The sequence below is a fragment of the Nipponia nippon genome, unplaced genomic scaffold (assembly GCF_047370975.1).
Source record: "Nipponia nippon isolate SJK-2023a ecotype South Korea unplaced genomic scaffold, ASM4737097v1 scaffold_13, whole genome shotgun sequence".
NCBI classification, from domain to species: Eukaryota; Metazoa; Chordata; class Aves; order Pelecaniformes; family Threskiornithidae; genus Nipponia; species Nipponia nippon.
Window position 1 is genome coordinate 17,385,781 of NW_028262324.1, and position 19,737 is coordinate 17,405,517.

Genomic DNA, 19,737 nt, shown 5'->3' on the forward strand with positions numbered 1-19,737 from the left:
GGAAGGGCATGGGACCGAGCGGACTTACCGGAAGTGGAGGGACTGCGTCGTTGTGCTGTTACCCGGAAGCGGATGTGACGCGCAGTTGGTCGATGGGCAGCTGTGACGGAGCGGTACGCGCCGGCGGCAGCTCCCGCAGCCATGGAGGCGCGGGAGCCGCTGCGGGACTTGCGCGGCGCGCTGCGTGCGGTGCTGGCACGGGTCCGAGGTGGGGACCGGGGCCGGGCGGGGGCTGGGCCGAGCCGAGCCGAGTCTCCGCTGGCTGAGGTCTCTCTCTGCCTTTACAGAGGGCGAACCGGGCGAGGGCCGCGAGCCGTTCGAGCTGCCGCGCTTCTGGGACGCGCTAGGTAGGGGTGGGGGAGCGGGCTGGCAGCGGGCCACGCGTGGGGGTCAGCCGGCGGTGGGCCGCACTGCAGGGGCTGGGCTGGGTCTGGACCGGGGCGGGCCAGGGCGGACGCTTTGGGCTGCGGCGTAGGCGGGTATCCGCGGTGCCGGTGCGTGGCAGGGCTCTGACTTGCAAGCGAGATCCCCGGCAGATGTCCAGCCAGGGCTTTTGCGCTTGCCCTCCGCGCCAGGGTGTTGGCATTAGCAAAGCAGCGGCCAGTATCGAACAGTTGTCACAACTAGATTTTTAAAGCCCTTGGCCTCTGTTAAAGCCTCGCAGCACATCCTGGTGAAGGTGTCATGGACCAGGACACAAAATGTCATTGTGGATATCACTACCAGCTAAGTAAAAAAAAAACTAGGAAAAAAGCAGACATAGGACACATGCAACATGCATGGCACAAGTATACCATGGAATTTTTCTTCTTCTATAGTGGGATTTAGTTTTTGTCTTTGTATTGCTTAGAAGGAAGAAATGGTAATCAAGCAGTAGGGCAAAGTAGCATCAGAGATGTTGCTCATCTAGCTGCTCTGTTCTTTTGTCTTTTACCCAAGTTACTTTCTATTGTTTTGCTCTCATTGAATCCTTTCTAGGTCAGACATTCAAAGTAACGTCACAGGAAGCTACAAAGCTGAGTCTGGCATTCTCAAGGCCTCCACTGACTTCTGCAGAGGTGAGTGAAAGCCCCCCCAGACTCTGAAACTGTAGCGTGTGTGACAAGTCTCAGGTATCTCTTGGTTCACTTGACTAAAACTAAGTCATTTGGGTCAGCGCAAACAAGGGATGTCGGTATGGGCTATGCATAGTAGAGTATATTAATCCAATTCAAGAATTGCACAGAGAACTAATTTCTGTAAGTCAGGGAAACATACCAAATAGAAGTATTCTTATATTCTTTTCTTTAACAGCTACAGCTGGTTGCTGATAGAGATAGGATATGGGAAAGTAGAGACTTTAGATCCAACAAAGAATACACAATATTTTTGCTGTCAATTGAGAGAAGTTTGTGTGTTTGGAGGAGAAAAAAAAGACTTCCAGTTCAGAATAATGATCTAAGCTACTTCTTCCTCTCTGATGCATGACCACCACACCAGGGCATGTTTTGTTACCAAATCATGAGGTGGCTTATGATGTATACAGCTTGCTTACTGTATCTTCTTGTTGTGCTGTATTTGTTTCTCAAGCAAGATGGCCATTACTATGCTTCCCTTTTTTCAAAGCAATCTGAATGTAAGTGGTTGCTTGTGAGACTTCCTAAATGGGGTGCAGCCATGCACTACTCAGGGTTAATCCTTTTGCCTATCCATTTTCAGGATTGCCGGAAGCTGAGTGAAGATGTCCAAAATGCCATTCTTGCAGTTGCCACAGTGTACTACTGGCTCCCCAAGGGCCAAGGTGAGATAGTGACAGCAGGGCAGTCACCACTATCTAGGGTGGTGGTTCTTTCACCACTGTATAAAGAAACCCAGTATTTCAGAGCCTAATGTGAGATCTGGCATTTGCAGGTAAGTAAGTTATCATGAGCAGATAGTCCTATTCTCAGGTATTCTGTAGACTTGCAACATGTTTATGAGTGAACCACTTGTCTGTCTACTCCTGCAGATTTCCATCTGTGAAAGAGTGATAATGTAGGAAGTTGTATAGTTGATTGAGCATTCATATTTATAAAGTGTTGAGATCCTTGTCCAAAGTCCTTTTGGAACTGGGAAACGCATTGCTTCCTTCAAAATACCTGTAACTTCATTTATACAGTGTATCCACACAAACAGAGCAGTCTGTGTGTTCATCTTTGGCAGTTGCTTTCTGTCGGTGCTGACTTTGTGGCAACTTTCTTGCTCTTTCTCAATCTCAACCAGGTACTACTCTTCGGAAGATGGTACGAGATGCTACCACTGAAGTAGTGGAAGGAATGATCCAACTCACAGAAACAATTCTCAGTGCTCCATTGGAGAGGTAGTAATTTTCCAGAAAAAAAGGAAAAAGTTAGAAGCATACTTGTTAGGAAGCAGCAAGTGCAGACTGCTTTCTAAGGGAAGAGGGGAGGCAGAAGCAGAGCATTGTTATAAGGCGGGAAGAGGCAGTGGCCTCATCAGCAAAGGCCCTGTCCCCCTGTATCTGAGTGAGCAGAGCAATGTTGGTGAGGGTAGTGAGGTTCAGTTGAGAGTCCAGACCATCAGACAAACCCATAGTGATGAGGTCAAGCTGGAAAGTCAGTAAGGATCAGGATCAGGTCCAGAGAGAGTAACCAGCATCAGACACCATCCAGTGGTTGCCCAGCACGTCCATTACAATGAGTTGGGTCTGAGGTCAAGGCAGGAAGGTCAAATCAGTGGATCAGGATCCAGGTCAGAATCAAGGGGGTATGAGACTGGGTGCAGAAAAAACTGCTATGCAGCTGTGATGTAGCACAAACAGGGCCCAGTGAAAGAATCTCAGGGTAAAAGCATCTCCTAAGGTGAGAAAGGGCTGGCCCTCAATTCTAGCTTTCTTCACAATACCTCCTGTCAGCAAAGGAGCTGACCTTGTGCTTAGCCAACTGAACTCTTCAGCTGAGCCAACTAAACTCCTAGGAGGGTGCAATACACTCAAGGCCCTGACAGTACACTCTTGTCCCAGTGACTGAGTCAGGTGCATTTGCCTACATGAAGAATAGATTTTCATCCTGTGTGTAGTAAGGAAAGGTGCTGGGAGCAGGATTCCCGTGAAGGTGCTGGATAGCATTTGCACTGTTTGGCAGTTTTTGCCCTTGCCTGTCACACGCAATGATTGTGCAACTTTATAAAGCTAGTTATTGGACCACTATGGACTGCTTCCTCTCTTTATGGATTACACACCACTGTCCTTAGGCAGAGGACAGCAATCTCTATTACAGACTTCTGATTTGCATAGATGCTGAAAAGTAAATAATATGCCTAAGCACCTTGAGAAGCCTTTGTAAGAGGCTCCTGCTTCTTGTTCCAACGGATAATTAAACTCAGTAGGAGTCAGTACTTCTTGCTTTACACGGAGAGGAGATACTAGTGACAAGCTGGTTGGTGACATCTTTCCAGCAGAGCTTCTACTAGTGTGCATCACCTTTGGTGCAGAAAATAAAAACAGTCTAGCAGAGTGGTGTTATTGAGTCTGATGTTGGGGGGCTTTGTTTTGTTTTAGCTTGTCTCAGGAACAGCTTATATCAACTGGTGGTGTGTGGGAGGCATGTGAGCAAGTGTCCAACCTGCCACGAGGTGAGTATTGTATATGCAGAACAACAGAAGTAGGATGTGTTGTCTTGGAATATCGGTAGCACTTGCAAGGGGCATTCTAGCCAGTATAATGAAGGCTCACTCATTCTGCAAAACCCGACTGTTTTTGAAATGTATAAGCTTGGAAGCCAGGCCAGATTCTTTGCATGGCAACAATGCAGTTCTGAGCTCTGCAAAAAGTTTGATCCTATAATCTCAAGATCTAATGATCGCAAACCTAGATGAATGTTGTTGCAAGCTGATTTGAATCAGTGCAGTGCCACGATTTTCATCCTTTTGCTTTTGCAGATAACCAGGCAGCAGTTGCATCAGCTCTGGCTGCATGTCTAGGTGTGGTCAAGGATGCTCTGGAGGAGATGGAACGTGTAAGGAAGCCCTTAAGTCTTTGAGGAAGCTGCAGTGATGGATTGCAGTGGTGGTTCAGTGATGGAACACAGGGATTGTTTTATGTACAGGCTTTGATTTAAAATTTGTTCTGATATGAGCTAGATTATTGTATTATGCCTGGATCTTAATGAGTTTTTAAACTCAAGCCTGGTTTACTTTATATAAGGTTTCCATAAAGCCATGTCCTGAATTGCGGGGGCGGGCAGGTGGTGGCGGTTTAGGTTGATGTAACAATGGCACTATTTGCCAGGTTCTTGCTGTTTGCCCTGTTGAATTGGAGTGGGGGATTAGTTTTTCTTGATCCAGTCCTGCTAGAATTAACAGAATCTGGCAACTGAGATGCTGGTTGGAGAAAGATTCCTCCATAAATTATTTGTATGTTTTCTAGATTACGTTTTCCCTTTCCTCCTGGGTGTTGCTGGAATTGATGTCAGGCTCTAGGTTTTCAGTGCATCTGTGTTCTCAGGCTCTGGTGGAAGGGCAAGACCCCTACAGTGACATCATGGAAGATGAAGAGCTGGGCTTCCGGGGCAACAGAGATACGTATTGGTCAGAAGCTGACCGGAAACTGCTTAGCTCCTGCATGGGATTAATGAAGGCTTCTAAAGCTTGCCTGAAGAAGGTCTTGGGTGTAGTGAAGGCTTATGGCAAAGCTGATTCTCCAGAGCAGATTGCTCAGCTGGATGATCTTGCAGACATTGCTAATGAGATCAGTCCAAGGTAAACAGGTCTCTCCCCATGCTGCTTTTTGCTCCAGAGCTGTCCCTGTCTTTCTTGAGGTCTAGAGAACGGATTAGGAAAACCTTTATGATATTGAAGCCGTGAGCAGGTGGTGGAAGCAGGTGTGGTGGGAAGACTATTATGGCATAGGCTGTTGAGAGTTGTGCAAGTTAGGAGAGGAACGTACGTTGCACCTTGGGGTGGAGCTGTGGCCATGTCTCACTCTGAGGTGAGAGTGGCACACAGATATCTGAGAAGGCAGTGAGAAGCATTCCATGGGTATGACTGACATCTCCTTGTCATGCACTGCCGTTCCTGATTTACATTCAGGGTGGGTGTAGGCTTTGACCAGGATCCATGAGTTGTGCTGTCAGGACCTTTCTTCCATTGCTCCCCTCTCTTCTGTTCTAGTGTTGATGAGCTCGCACTGAGCATGTACCCACCTATGAACCAGTTGGCTGTGCGACTCAACGTAAGTATCTGCAGCCTGCAGCCAATTCACTTGGCTGTAGAGAAGGGGAAGAAATCAAATTGGAGGAATTATGTGACTGTCAGGGAGAGGTGGGTGTTAGTGACTGTCTCAGTAACAAGTTCTTAGGAATGAAGAGTCCCCTTTGATTCTTGCACACTTGGCTTCCTTCAGGTGGAAGTGCATTCCTTATCTTTACTTCTTCAGGGAAGAGCATGGCCACTTGAGCTTTGGCTCTGAACTGTAATCCGTAGAGACATCCAATGACAGTACCTCAGGAAAGTGAGATCTAAGGCTGCCGATGTACTGCATGTCTACTTTCTTCCTTGGGTAATGTAGACTTGCTCACATAAAGTTATCTAAATTAAAAATACAAACTAAAAATTCTTACAGTGAGCGTAGTTAAGCACTGAAACAAGCTGCTCGGAGAAGCAGTGGAATCTCCATCTTTGGCGATACTCAAAACTTGACTGGGCAAGGCTCTGAGCAACCTGACTGAACTTTGTGGTAGGCCTTGCTTTGAGCAGGAGGTTGTACCAGATGACTTCCAGGGGTCCCTTGCATCATAAATTAAGTACATATCTTCTCATATCTGAGATTTTTTATTCTTAATTCTGGTTTCATGCCTTTGGCCAGTGGCTTGATTTTTTGGGGGTAAAAAAGAAAGTATTGCTTAATATCAGATGGCATTACGGTCAGTCACTTGTAACTTCATGCCTTAATATTAGTTATCAATTTCTAGTAGGCTTATCTTTTTAAAGAAAAAAGCATTTTAATGTATGCTTTAAAAAACAGCCTGTCTTTATTTTCGTCTGTCCCAGCCAGCAGTAGTTTGGGAGATGCTTCCAGCATGGCAGTGATAGATAGCTTCCATCTGCATCAGGATCTGTGGCAGTTTTACTCATTCTTGGCTGTGCTGGGCATTCCTGCACCCTGCTTTCTTTTCCAGTACTGCTGAGCCCCTTTTTTTCCATGTTTGGCTCACTTTATTTCCCTTTTGTTTTTTTCTAGGCTGCTAAGTTGGCCTCGGTATTAAAGAAAGTCTTAGAGATTACAAAGTGAGTATGAGTTACAGTTTTATAAGTGTGTGTTCCCTGCTATGAAGGTTGATATCTTTCTGCCTCCTGTCAAAGATGACTCATTTCTAGACAGTAAATGCTGGCGTTTTGGAATAATTATGATGTTATCTGGTCACAAAGGGATGGGAGTAAGAAAAGGATGGTAGGGATGAAAGTGGTTACCACTGAAGACACACACATATGTGTTAAAGTTTGGGACTAGAGACATGGATGTGGGTTCTTCCTTGCTCAAAGCACTCTGGGGCCATAGGAGTTCTGTTTTAATGCTGTGGTCATTCAGCACTTCACAATACCCATGTGTTGTCTGGATGCGTAGGTATGACACCCAGAAGGCTTTCCTAATGAATTTCCTCCACTTTTGCAGGACAAGCCATGTGTGTCCACCATCAGAGGAAGGCTGGGTGCAGTTTCTAACTGGTGCAGTAGATCACAACATGAATAAAATCAAGAACTTCACACAGGGTCAACTTTAGCTCTTCCATGTCTACATGTGTTGCGGCCACTGGGTCTGGCATATGCTTTTCCAGTGAATCTCGCTGTTCTCCAGCTACTGGGAGAATGATGAAAACAATGTTTTTTAGGAGAGAACTTTACTGCCACTTGGTAAAACTTTCCCAGGAAGTTGCTCTTTGCCATTGCAGAAAGTGTCATTTTGCTTGGATTCCTGGAATGGTGCAGTGCTGCATCTTAATGCTGTGAATGTGCCCCATTCTTCAGACATTACAACTACTATGGGGTTCAAAGAACAATAAAATACTGCTAGATTTGTATGAGTGGCTTTATCTCTTTTCGGGTAGCAGAGGATATATACAGAAGGAAAGGGTCTTGCTTCTTTTGCAAGCAGCCCGATGAACCATTAAAAATACGCAGCACTGCTGCTGTTACCTGTCTAACCTTAGAGAAGAGCGAACTATCTTTCTCTTTTCTATTTTTTCAGAAAGCAGTAGAAAATATTATTTACTACTTTACCAACATCAGGGATCTGTAGGGGGATATCTGTAGAGAAATGCTACATCTGTCATCACTTTAAAGTTCTAGGATATCCTTTTTTGCCACGGGTAGGGAAAAATGACTAAGCAGTGGTGGGTTGAGCACATATGCATGGTGAAGAATGCAGCATCTGCTTGAGCCTTTAGCCCATCTTTGTCAGAGTAAGGTTCAACTTATAGAACTGGAGAGTGGGCATAGTGGCAGATGGGAGAGACTTGAGTTTGTACAAATAATCAAAGTCGGACATGTTTTAAATATAACTTTAATTAAACTGTTAACATCTATGCTTGCCTAAGATCAGGGCACAGATCATGACCACTTTTTTGTCAATAGGACAGCAGGACCCGTTCTAGAGCATCAGGCAGCTGCAATGTTGATAGTTTTGTAGCTCTTGAGGTTCTGGAGTTGAAGGCAGGTAAGATGAGCAGTGAGTCTTCTGGGCCCTGCTTGGGTCGGGGTGAATGGGATTTGCAGCTGTTGAATGCTTTTAGGTTGAACAGAGCCCAACCTGAAAGGCAAGAAGAGATTATATAGGAAGCGCACCTCTTTGTATTTCTAGTTCCCAGGGCCCACAAGATCCATTTGCTAGACAGACTGTGGTGCCAAAAAAAAGGTAAGAAAAACCAAATAGAAATAGAAGGATGCTAGCAGTTACATAAACTACCACAATGGAATTGCGATCTGACAGTAGTTTGGGAGGGAGATATGACAGGAGGGTTGAACTCCCCATGGAGGCACCTAAGGTTACTTTGTCCTAATGCAGCTTCTTGAGAGAAGTGTGGGGTTTTTTTCATGTGAAGGATAGCATGCCTTTTTGGATGACTCTTGGCTAAGTCAGGTTTGCCTGGTTCTTCAGTAGAGAAGGGGAAGACACTGTTAAAATTGTACCCAGGGACTGTCTTTATTGCTGGCAGTGGGTAATGGGTGGAAAGATATGTCACAAACAGTATAGTTTTACCCTGCTTATGGATGTTCAAGTGGCTAGCTAAAAAGCAATTGATTTCTCAACAGCAAATAATTTCTAAATTTCATAGCTCATTTAAGTGACCTATAACTGTTGTCTTATTTAATGTTTATTTCTGCCTAAGTCTTGCGGTACTTCTGTTGTTACCCTTTTTGTTGGCAAGGGGCTTTCCTTCTGCTGTCTAGGCCTTTGGGGTTGAAGCTTTAACAAATGTCATACTGACTTCAACTTATGTATTACACATCTGTTGAAAGTTCTGTTATCTGGCTTTTCTCCTTTTCAGTGTGAAAATCTTCTGTATTATCTGTAAAGGACGGGATGCCTGGGGCTTTCATGCTGTAGCAGTCTCTTCCTGCCACATTGTTGTCCACTTATTTTTGGGGACAGCCTTTCTGTTTCTCTAGCTTGTATTGTTTCTCTTTTTCCACTTACCATTCTTAGATCAATCAGTTTCCACTTACCTGTACTTCCTTTGTCTGTAAATGAGCCCTCGCCCTGCAACCACTATCACACACTTCTCCAAGGGTTCAGTGAGAGGGTTCAGGAGGCTGATCTTTGCTGTGCTTGGCTGATATTGTACCATATTTTCTGGAAACTGTTGAAAGAAGGAAATGAGCTGAAACTGAGAGAAGGAAAGAGATTCTTCTATGATTACAGGGAGATAAATGATTTTTTGGTGCCAGAGGTCTCAGCCTGAGCTGCCAGTTGCCAGAAGAGGCAAAGTCCGGCTTACTTTCTTCTCAACTACAGTCTTCTGCTGTAGTTTCCTTCTGCAGCCTCTGATTTCCAGACTGGTGAGTGGGTTAGGAGTCATTGGGATTTCCTTATGCTCACACATAGACAAGATAGAAGTGGGAGTACTGTATACAACAGTGTGGCACAACTCACCTTTCCCAAACTGATGTATCAGTGCTTTGAAAGAAGACAGCATGAGGAGAGCCACTCAACCCAGCAGAATTTTTTTGCAGCTTATGACTATGAAAGCTGTTTTCTCACTACTGCAGTAACAGAATAATAGACTGATCTAACCTCAATAGTGAGAGGGGGATCACAAATGCTGATGTCTTCCTGTGCAAAGTATATGTAGGAGTCCTCATCTGTCAGCATGGCAGTCAGCCTAAGCAGATGGTTCTCTCCCAACTCTCTTCTGTACCGTGAGTAAGGCACAAAGACCTGCAGGTTGTTAGCTGGAATAGAGTGGTGAAATACAGATGACAATGCAGATGATAAATGCAGTCTGATCGTAGCCTGCATGGCACCTAGGAGTGTTTAGTGCCCACCGTTATACTAAAAGCTGCAACATTTACAAGCTGAAGTGATCCCAACTGGATTTACAGATTCAAAAATCTCTAAGGTGATGTTGCCGGTGTTTTATTTCAATCACCTACAATCAACTGTTCAGCCAGCCTTTTGTAAACTTATGGCTAAGTGCATTTTTCCTGAAGTGAGAGGACTAGATATACTTTTCTAGCCATGCACCTAGTAGAGTCCTTACCTTCATTGCTTTTGAGGATAAAATGAAACTCTTCCTTCCAAAGTTGGGTAATGGGCACACCATTATAATGTAGAGACTGGGCCCCAACTACCAGGTGAGTAGCCTTTTTTCCACCACTGTGGTTAAACACTTCAATGGAAAGCGGAACATCTTCTCCTAGTAGCAGAGAACTCTTCGACTGGAGGTGGATGAAAAGGTTAACTGGCTCTTCAAGGGCAGTAGGAATGGAGCTAAACTGTGTTTCACTGCTGCTGGTTGTCTCAAGTTTCTTTATCTTTTTGCAGACTTTATCAAGTACTTCTTTTTCCTGAAGAGAACCTGTCACAAAAAAGAGAGCACGTCTTAGATTTCTTTCCCGTTTACTAGCGTGAAGCAGTAAATGCAGAAGGATGGTGTTGAATTATCCTGGCAGTACTGTAGATAACTGTTTCTAAGAGCATAGAGAGATACCCTGTTGTGCTTCTGGTTGGAGCAGTTTGAGAATTTCAGCTGACAGGACATTCATTGGATGTACCTGAAAGATTCTATTTGGAAAGATTTGTCATAGTTTTTCAAGCACTTTGGTGCTAACATCTGTAAGAGTAAAAGAGGCAGTTGCCTCTTTTAACTATAGCTGTAGCTAGGGTACGGTTCTCTTGTGATGGACTGCAGCCAAGGAGAGACAACGTGCCATAGGCTAAGATGAGATGGTAGGGTTGGGTCAGGGAAACAGCAGTCAGTAATAGATTCTGAATGGGGAGCTACTTTTTGAGGGAGGGATTTAGACAATATCCGGGAGCACAACAGTCCTTTTCAGAAAGCTGGAGTCTGAAATACATAGATACATATTACAGGGGTAATGGGAGATGAATGTACAGAGTGTACAGGTAACAGAAATCAGGAAAGAAAGTTTTCCATACAGACAGGGAAGTGCCTGGTGAAGAAAGGCTTGGCCTTCTAGAGAGCCGGTTAATGTAATTAAGCAGGATGAAATTTGGGGTATGACGTGTGCTTTGATTCTGTACACAGCAAGAGTAAGATGTTCTTGTGCCATTCAGGAAGGGGAAGTAATGAGAAGTGGGCGACCCTAATGCTCTGCTATGGCTCTGCTCTCTAGTCCTTTACTCTTCACTTGTACACTGGCAGGGAATGTGGTCAGGCACTTGCCTACCCCGTACCTTCAGGATACTTGTAGTTGTGTGTGATATCCTCACAGCGTTCACTGCCCACACTCTTGGTGCTGATGTTGTTGCCAGTGTACTTTGTGCCACCAAGAGCTGGCTTGAGGGTATCATCTGCTGTTTGTATCCAGACCTGGCATTTGGCATTGAGGGCAGCAAAGAAATAGCAGACATCATAATCAACTTCTGTGTCCCCTTCCTTGATGGCTTGAACAGGGGCTGGCCCACAGAAGGATGGACCTGAAGAGAAAATGTGGCCCAGTTAAGATTCAGATGCTTTACAAACTAGACCCATGCCTAGTTTAGACCTATACTGGGAGTGGTGAAGTATCTAGTTTAGGAGGACATTAGGGAGCAGTATTGTGGTAGAGCTCTTAGAGCTACACAAGTTGCACAAACCAGACAGATAAATGATGATTTAGTGCTTAAAGTCAACAGAGTGAGTCCCTGTCCTTTTGCGTCCTTCCATTGGAAGTTAGGGAAGGGAGGAATATTGAGCTGCTTTATTTGCTCCCTGCTCCACTTCCCCCCACGCCTTCTCAAGCCCATCTTTGATATCTTACCTTTGCTTTTTTCCTGGCATGTGGCATCCAGTGCCTGCCACCCACTGTACTCTGGTAGCAAGTCTGCTCGAGCCATCCAGCATTCGTTCCAAACATGGAAGGTCCTGCAAGAGACAACATCACGTGCTTGTACCAAGGGACTGAGCCCTGAGGTACAGTGAAGTTTTAGCCAAACCACAGCCAATTAATGCTCCTTTGAAAGAGCTCAGTGTTTGTTGAGGAGAGCAGAGACCATGGTTTTTGACACAAGTGGAGTTTCTCCAGCTGGACTGGGCTGTCATTCATCCCTTGTGGGCCCTAGTAATAGGGCAGTCTTCAGTTTGGGTTGTGGTGACTTCTCAAGAACAGGCCATGTAGACAGGATCTCAGCTGAGCTGTCTCCTATCCACCTCCCTGCAGCTGCTTACCTCTTTCTTTTCTCCCCTGTATCACTTCCTCGATCCAGGTATTGTCTCAAATTCTCGCTTGGGTCCTGCCATGTTTTCTTACCAGACACGGGCACTCCTGTCTTGTGTAAGCGGTGTCCCATCTTCATCATAGTACTCATCCACACTCAGGCTGCTGTTAGTGTTGTGAGCCCACGTAAAGCCTGTGACCACCCTGGTGGGAATTCCCAGGCACCTTAGAACTGTGCAGAAGAAAGAGCTGTGAATCATTTGTGCATCCTACCCCAAGGGTACCACTGCTGATAGATGTAGAGCCTTTTTTGGTGCTAGGCCTATTAGGAATGGCCCGCTGTTTGGACTTTGCAAGAGGTATTGCCTCCTCAGGAAATAAGCTATCATAGGTGCGTTCAGTGAATGGTGTGTACTGATACTCTTTTATCTCAAAGCTAGCGATGCTGAATGTTGATGAGGAAACTCTGAGGATCTGCCTCTCACCTAAAGGTTAAGGGTTATGTTACTGGGATCTGTGTTAATCCAGGAATTTAGGCATATGCTAGGGTTCTGAAGACCAAATAAGGCTTTGCTCAATACAGAAATCTTTGAACCACCACTGTACCTGAACACATGACTGCAGCTAACACCCAGCACTGCCCGTAGTGGACAGACTTGCATTGCGATGCAACCCACTGCCGGAGGATGGGGCTGCTTCCCAGCCACTTGGAAGGGGGTGTCCCATTATAGTATTGCCCGGTCCCACGTTCTGTCAGGATTCCTCTAAACTCATCGCGGTTCAGCTGCAGGGAAGGAGGAAAGAAAGATGGATTAAGGAATTGCCTCTCTTTGGTAGGTACACCTCATCCTGTTTGATGAAGCTACTCCCAAGGCAGATGAAACCAAAAGGATTTTTTGTCCAAAGCATGAAGGTCATGGCTGAGCAGAACAGGTGCAACCATCTCCCCTGAGATTTATTCAGTAAGTGTACTGTCACTGCTAAGAAACTCCTGCAGCACTCTTGTCTGCTGCAGGAATATTCAGGAAGGGCTGGAAATGGACAGGAGGTGTTGTTTTGAACCACCCTGGGCAGTCTTCCTCTTTGGTCAGTGGGTTGCCATAAACTGGGATTGAGAAGATGCTAGCCTTCGCTCTGCATTTGGGGCTTCTCTGCTAGGGTCAGGGCTGCTGTCTGCTCTCCTTACCATGGCAGCAACTGTGTGGCAGATGTAAATAGGGTTCTTGCGCTGGGTGTGATCCTTGTCTCGATGGCGTTCACCTACATCCAGCAGCTTGAAGCAGATATCAACAATATCATCCTCAAACTGAAACAAGAACACATGATTTCAGGTAATTTGGCCTGAACATTTGTTCTCTGGAGTCCCTGCAAGGGTTTGTAACTGTGCAGGTTATGTCTCCCTTTCTGCTGATAGTCTTATATAAGTGGGCTGTGGAGGAGAGCTCCAGGTAGAGATTTGGAGAGGGAGGACAACATACTAAAGGCAGACCTACAGCTTTATTGAAGGAAGGTGGGAAATGCATTAGCGTGACACTGCATCCCCTGATTGAGGGAAATTGATGCTTTTCTGGAGCACTCTTTAGGTTGGCACAGAGGTACTTTTGTGATATGGTAGCACTAAAGTGGAATAAAATCCCGTTCTAATCACTGGCTGTGTCAGATGGCCTTGGGCAAGTTAGAAGATCTACTTGTCCTCACTTTATCTGTAAAATAAAGACAGTGTTACTAAGCTCTGTTAAATGCTTTTATATCTGTTGATGAAAGGAAGGCACACAAAGCCTAGATATAGATCAATGCTTTCCTTCATAGAGGACAGCCTGAGAAGGTAGCTAAAATTACATATACTGGGTTATGGGACTTTACATACACAGGTCCCTGTTCTCCTGCAGTCTTAGACAAAGACAGTGAGTGCAGAGAGCAAGTTCTTTCATCAAAGCCACAGTATGGAAATGGTTAGCATCCTGTACATACAGGAGATACTCACCCTTCCTCTGCTGGTGGCTGTAAGAGAGCACAGACATATTGGACCTCTTGCTTACCTGACTGAAGTCCCAGGGTTGTGCTAAGACTGCATTTTCGGTCCCCCAGTAGATGACACCCTCTGGGTTTAAAATGTACTCCTGCCGCTGTGCCTCATTAGCCAAGAACACCTCATCGTCTAGATTAGAGGAGAAAAGCATCAGGAAGAAAGCATTTCTGGTCTCAGATGCACTTGCATCTCTCTTACATCAGCAGACTCCACTGCACTCCAGGGACTTTGGCAGTCCCTGGCATTCTGCCCTGGAAAAATACCACAGATTCTGAATCAGACAGGAAAGAAGAATTTCATTGTCATCTCTGTTTCCTTGTTTAAAAAGTTCCTCCAGACCTAGGCTATTATACTAGCTAGCTCTTTTACTCTCCTGGCTGTTGACTTCTCCATTCCTAAGAAAGATACAGTGGCCTTAATCAGACCAATTATAATCTTGACTCATCTTAAAATCTTTATTATAGGAAACACTTTATCAAACATTTTTCCCATAGCAGGAGGACAGGGCCCTTGCACTGGAGTACTCCAGGAACGGTGCAGAAATGCTGAGGCAGGCAGCTTTGAGCTTTTATTCGCCCCTACCTCCTTCCTAAGGTGCTGTGAGGAGCAGGGCAGGAACGGCGGGGAGCAGTGGGTGAGTCAGCCTCAACCTCCGTGGAAGGCAGAGTGCCAGTGCTCAAAAAGCTGGTTTTGTTAAGTGACTGATCCCAGCCTGCCTTTCTGTTTCTGACCACATACCTTGGCACCAGGGATTAAAGAGAAGGGTGAAGTTGCCCAGGAGACAGTAAGACTTGGAGGCATGTAAAAGTAGAGCATACTGGCCAATGGGAGCATTGGCAGGTGTGTTCACAGAGATGGTCCAGAAGTATGGGTCCTGTTCTTCCAGTGCTGCGCTCCACTGCTTCTGGTCTCCCAGGCTGGAGATGGGAAATTCAATCTGGGTTCCATCTGCTTTGGAAGGATGTGATCCTGCGGCCAAAGATACCTGGTTGTGTCTATTGCAGACATGCATCCTCACCCCATGCAGATTTCAGGGACCTTGTCTATATCTGGAGCCATAGCTCTCCTTTCTTGTGAGAGAGTCTTAACCCTTTAGCGGCTTAATGCCTAGTGAATCTTGCTAAGGTTAGTACTGCACTCAGGCCTCCATATTTGAAAGTGGCATGTGTATTTCATAGATTTGTAGAAACCAGGAACAGCCAGAATGGTGCAGACCTGCTGCTGTTGGGATTCAATATCTTGTAACAAAAGTCACAGCCAAATGCTCAGATTATGGTAAAACAAGCTGGGGCTGAATGCTGCTGCTCTTCTCAGGGGTCTCACTTAGAAACCACTCTGTAACAGAAAACAGCTGTAACAGGCTAGCTAAGTTTGAACATTCCTAAACCAAAAGCCAGGAGAGAGATATCCCGTGAGTACTTTCAAATCGTAGAGTAGTGAACCTGCATTGGTTATTGTGCTGCAGTGTCTTTTCTGGAACGAGATCTGGTTTTGACCCTGCAGTCCCAGCAGCAGGAGACTCTACTCTGCCTTAGATAGACAGTTCACTGGCCTCACTTCTAAATGTGGGCACCTCTGACCAGCTCTGAAGATGGCTTTTGCCACCAGCTCTGTTCTTCAGGTAGGTGGAGGACCAGAGCTCTGATAGGTATGGTAATGTTGTTACCTGTCTGTACTATGAGGAAGGTCCTTTTCAGCTGCTGCAGGTAGCTGTGTATTGGAGCTGAGAAGCTCACAGTGATAGTGAATGGCTGCCCCCGCCTCACCATAAGCCTTTCAGTGCTGATTTCTTCTGTGTGGTGGTTATTGTTGTTCATTGTGATCTTGAAATCACATCTTTTGATGCTCAAACCTGTAGTGTGAGAAGATATAGAATGAGTTTGGGGCTGTGAGCTGCCCGCAGTCTGGCCCTGGGCCACATCCTGAGGCACACAAACAGCTGACCATGTGTTTCTCCACTCAGATAGTGCCCCGCTGCCTTTGAGACTTTCTGCCCAGTAACTGTAAGGGCCTTCACTCTGAGCTTGGTTGTTCTTGTGTCAAGTGGCCTTTGCTTATACCTTAGCATCATTAAGTGAACCAAGTGATTATGCAAAAGCTTCTTCCTGCCCAGGAAAGGACATGGAACGGAGCTGAGCATTCAAATGATACAGATGTTGTGGTTAGCACTGAGCATGCACTGTGACTGCATTTGGAGTCTTACTCTGTGTACTCAAGGGCACTGGTGTCCCTCAGAGCAGCATCTCTTCACGTGGATACATGGTTGAAATTGTGCACAGGAGACAAGCTATTACACCCCATTTGCAATGTGGGTGCAAGCTCTTCTAGCAGTTACTGTGCTATTGTTTGATACGCACCAAAGACCAGCAACTGGTGCAAAGTTCACTGCTGGTTTGAATGCAATGTGGCTGTATAGTCCTGGAACTATGCTGGATCACAGCAAATCAAACACCAGTTGTTCCTTCTTTGTACCACATCAACTGGCAATCTCACACCCAGAGCTGCAGGAGACAGAAGAACTCCTTCTCCTCCTCCGGTCTCCTACACATGCATCATACATATCATACATGCTTCTGTCCAGCATCAAAAGAGAAAAAATTGTCACAATTTCAAGCACCCAATTTGGTGCTCAATGGTTGTAGTGTGATCATATACTTGCACTTTTCTTCTGTTTTTGGTGGTGTTATTAATCTTTCCAGATTTCTTGCTGAGAAGCAGAGAACACCCTGATTTTTCTCAGCCTTGGGATCATCCTGACCTCACTTATCTCTTCAGCTCCCAACTCATCACTAAGATCCTTGAACCTGTGGGTTGTAACTACTGCCCCTAATATGACACATCCTGTCACCTACCTCCCCTTGCTGACCCAGGCTCCTCCCTTTGTTACAGCTAAAAAAAAAATCCACAGAGCATTCCCTTGCTATCTGAAGCCATTGCTCCTGTGCTAAAGCCACAACTACTACTCTTTGCAGTTTTCATTGGTCTGCTCTCTCCTTATGTCTAACTTGCCTTGTCCTCTGCACTGATATCTTCTCCCATTGGTGTTGTTACTTCTGTGTTTGTTGTGGGAGTCCCACTGGATTGTGTGCTTTGTTTCTTCTTTCCCATATGAATTTTGTCATGCATTGTTTTCAGTGAATGATTCTGGTCTGGCTTTCAAATCCCTTTATGACTGTCCCAGTTCATAGCCCTGCACCAGTTTAAGCTTTACAGAGCCAGCTCTGACCTTGTCTATTTTCTTCTCTGTGATGAAGGTGTCTGTTCTATCTTGTAGACTGGTGAGTCATGCAGTCTGCCTCCCTCTCCTCCATGACTTTTCATGGATCTTTTTGTCAGTTGCTTGGAACCTTGACCCTCTCCTTGCTCAAGTGGCTAAAACACTTACTCATCTCTCTGCTTCAGTTTTGTAGTCTGGCTTACCTCCCTCCACCCCCTGCTCCCCATCCCCTGTGTTAAGGATAACTCTCTTGCCTTTACTTCCAAACTGTCACATGTCTGCCTTAGCTGCCTCTTACTGCTTCTCTCAAACTCCTCTTAGGCATTTGTAGCAGCTTTTGTTTGCTGTCCCTTTTTGTGGAGTCCTTCGTGCAAATTGAACTCCCTTAGCCTTTAGAGCACTTTCTTGGCTCCTGCCCTGTAAGAAGATCACCTCTTCTATAAGCCTCATGAACACTCTCTTGGAGCAGGGACAGTTGTTTTACCTGACAGACAACTGGTAAATGCTTGGGACTAACGAAAGTGATTTTTGCTTACCTTGGCCCATGTCTAGTTCCCTGTGCCGTGACAGTCTTCAGCTCCTGCTTGCTCTGGTGCGCAATGGCTCCTTCCTTCAGCTCTCTTTAAAAATTATCCACTTGCAAAGTTGTTTGCCCTATTTCTTTATACAGGGTGGGACGTGATGTTGCCACCTCTCCTTCAGCTTATCTTGCTGGCCTGCTGTGCAGAAGTTGAGGACTCTTTTATCTCTCAGCCCACACTAAAAAGACCCACAGAAAGGGGGGATCTTTCCTACCTACAGATGAGGTTAAATTCTACAGCAGGATGTGAAGCCTTTAAAGTCAGCCAATGACAATGTCTTCAAAGAGCCATGCACTGGGGACCCCAGAGTAGGAAACGCAAATCTTAACTTGGCTCTAAACAATGCACAGACCGCACTTCAAATGTAAGCATTGAAGAGCTGTTCTCCAACATTGACCCTAAGCTACTTAGATCCTAAACCCTTCAAGGAGTAAAAAAAAGAGGTCAGTACATCCATTGCCCTTGTGCCTAATTCAAAAAAAGTGAAAGCACTTCAAAATGAGGAAACTTGTTAAAAGCTACAACTGAAAAAAGTAGAATTTCTGTAGCATAATGCAGACTATTTAAAAATATCACACTGGAGAATTTGACTAAATACATTCTTAAAGTTGCCGTAATATAAAAGCAAAGTCACTGCATTGATAAATAATTGGTCAAAAGACAGGAAATAAGACAGCAGAAATAAACAGTTTTCAATGTGGAGTGAGTCACCAGTAGTTTCGCAGAAATCATATGATCTTCCACAAATTCATGAATAATTTGAGAAGCTGATAAAAAGACATGAGGTGGCAAAGCTTGCTCAGTTATTCTGAATAGTAAAGATGAGGGAGGCAGCTTTGGACAAATTGTAGAGGATTCTGAAGATATCGAATGACTAGGCCATAAAATAGCAAGTAGAGATCAGTGTAGGCACATATACAATAGGAAAAAAGGAACCACGTCTTACATAAGCAGTGATGCATCCAGAGGTAGTTGTAGCCATTCCAGAATGAGATTTAGATTTATACTAGATAGCTGCTGCACAATATGGTCAGGCGAGCCTGGTGTTTTTCTTAGTATTTGCATATTAAACTTTACAACTGCTTGCTTATATGCATCATTTAAGCTAAATAGAAACTCTCTTAGTTTAGTCATTTACAGCATAGCCTTAATTCTATAGATTCACTTTCACAGAATCGCAGAATGGTTGAGGTTAGAAGGGACCTCTGGAGGTCATCTTGTCCAACCCCCTGCTCAAGCAGGGCCACCTAGAGCTGGTTGTCCAGGAGCACATCCAGATGGCTTTTGAGTATCTCCAAGGATGGAGACTCCGCAGCCTCTCTGGGCAACTTGTGCCAGTGCTCAGTCACCCTCACAGTGAAAAAGTGTTTCCTGGTGTTCAGAGGGATCCTCCTGTGTTTCAGGTTGTGCCCATTGCCTCTGGTCCCGTCACTGGGCACCACTGAGAAGAGCCTGGCTTCGTCTTCTTTGCACCCTCCCTTCAGGTATTTATGTACATTGACAAGTTCCCCCCCCCCGAGCCTTCTCTTCTCCAGGCTGAACAGTCCCAGCTCTGTCAGCCTTTCCTCATACGAGAGGTGCTCCAGTCCCTTTATAATCTTTGAGGCCCTTTGCGGGACTCTCTCCAGTATGTCCATGTCTCTTGTACTGAAGAGCCCAGCACTGGACACTGTACTCCAGGTGTGGCCTCACCAGTGCTGAATAAAGGGGAAAGTTCACCTCCCTCAACCTGCTGGCAATACTTTGCCTAATGCACCCCAGGATATCATTACCTTTCTTTGCAGCAGGGACACATTGCTGCCTTATGTAAGCTTTGACTGCTTTGACTTTTATTAGGAAACATGGAGGTCACCAGATTTGCAGAAATTGGGAAACACTAAATATAAGCACACTGGAGAGATCTTCCTGAAAATTCTGTGAGTTTATTGTTAATATACATCTTTCAATGTCAATTATGTGTGATTTTAGTATGTCTCTTGAACTCACTTTTTATATAAAGAGCTAAACGCAGCATATAATGACTGATTTCGTGCTCTTTAAGTGTATGCAAATTGTAA

The 19,737-nt window shown here is 45.3% G+C and overlaps 2 protein-coding genes across 4 annotated transcripts; one reads left to right on the plus strand and one right to left on the minus strand.

Annotated features, from left to right (window-relative positions):
• Position 1: 1 nt before the first annotated feature.
• Positions 2 to 7,055, plus strand: CCNDBP1 (cyclin D1 binding protein 1). 3 transcript variants are annotated; one of them, XR_015703025.1, is made up of 12 exons: positions 2 to 208; positions 288 to 347; positions 979 to 1,058; positions 1,699 to 1,780; positions 2,242 to 2,338; positions 3,539 to 3,612; positions 3,919 to 3,995; positions 4,406 to 4,737; positions 5,149 to 5,209; positions 5,414 to 5,536; positions 6,218 to 6,264; positions 6,650 to 6,741. XR_015703025.1 is itself a non-coding variant. In XM_087750128.1 (11 exons), exons 1-11 carry the CDS (start codon positions 142 to 144, stop codon positions 6,756 to 6,758), a joined length of 1,086 nt encoding a protein of 361 aa, XP_087606254.1. In that variant the 5' UTR covers positions 2 to 141; the 3' UTR covers positions 6,759 to 7,055. The 3 variants fall into 3 exon arrangements, 2 of the variants coding, with proteins under 2 accessions (XP_087606254.1, XP_009469728.2); XM_087750128.1 differs by lacking the exon at positions 5,414 to 5,536 and having other exon boundaries at positions 6,650 to 7,055; XM_009471453.2 differs by lacking the exon at positions 5,414 to 5,536 and having other exon boundaries at positions 4,484 to 4,737; positions 6,650 to 7,055.
• Positions 7,056 to 7,521: 466 nt separating this feature from the next.
• EPB42 (erythrocyte membrane protein band 4.2) lies at positions 7,522 to 17,811 on the minus strand. The gene is made up of 13 exons (XM_009471421.2): positions 17,636 to 17,811; positions 15,549 to 15,734; positions 14,621 to 14,851; positions 13,893 to 14,011; positions 13,040 to 13,159; positions 12,460 to 12,637; positions 11,947 to 12,085; positions 11,458 to 11,561; positions 10,892 to 11,134; positions 9,735 to 10,052; positions 9,269 to 9,426; positions 8,701 to 8,834; positions 7,522 to 7,783 (listed from the first exon to the last, which is right to left on the minus strand). Exons 1-13 carry the CDS (start codon positions 17,643 to 17,645, stop codon positions 7,633 to 7,635), a joined length of 2,091 nt encoding a protein of 696 aa, XP_009469696.1. The 5' UTR covers positions 17,646 to 17,811; the 3' UTR covers positions 7,522 to 7,632.
• Positions 17,812 to 19,737: the final 1,926 nt, after the last annotated feature.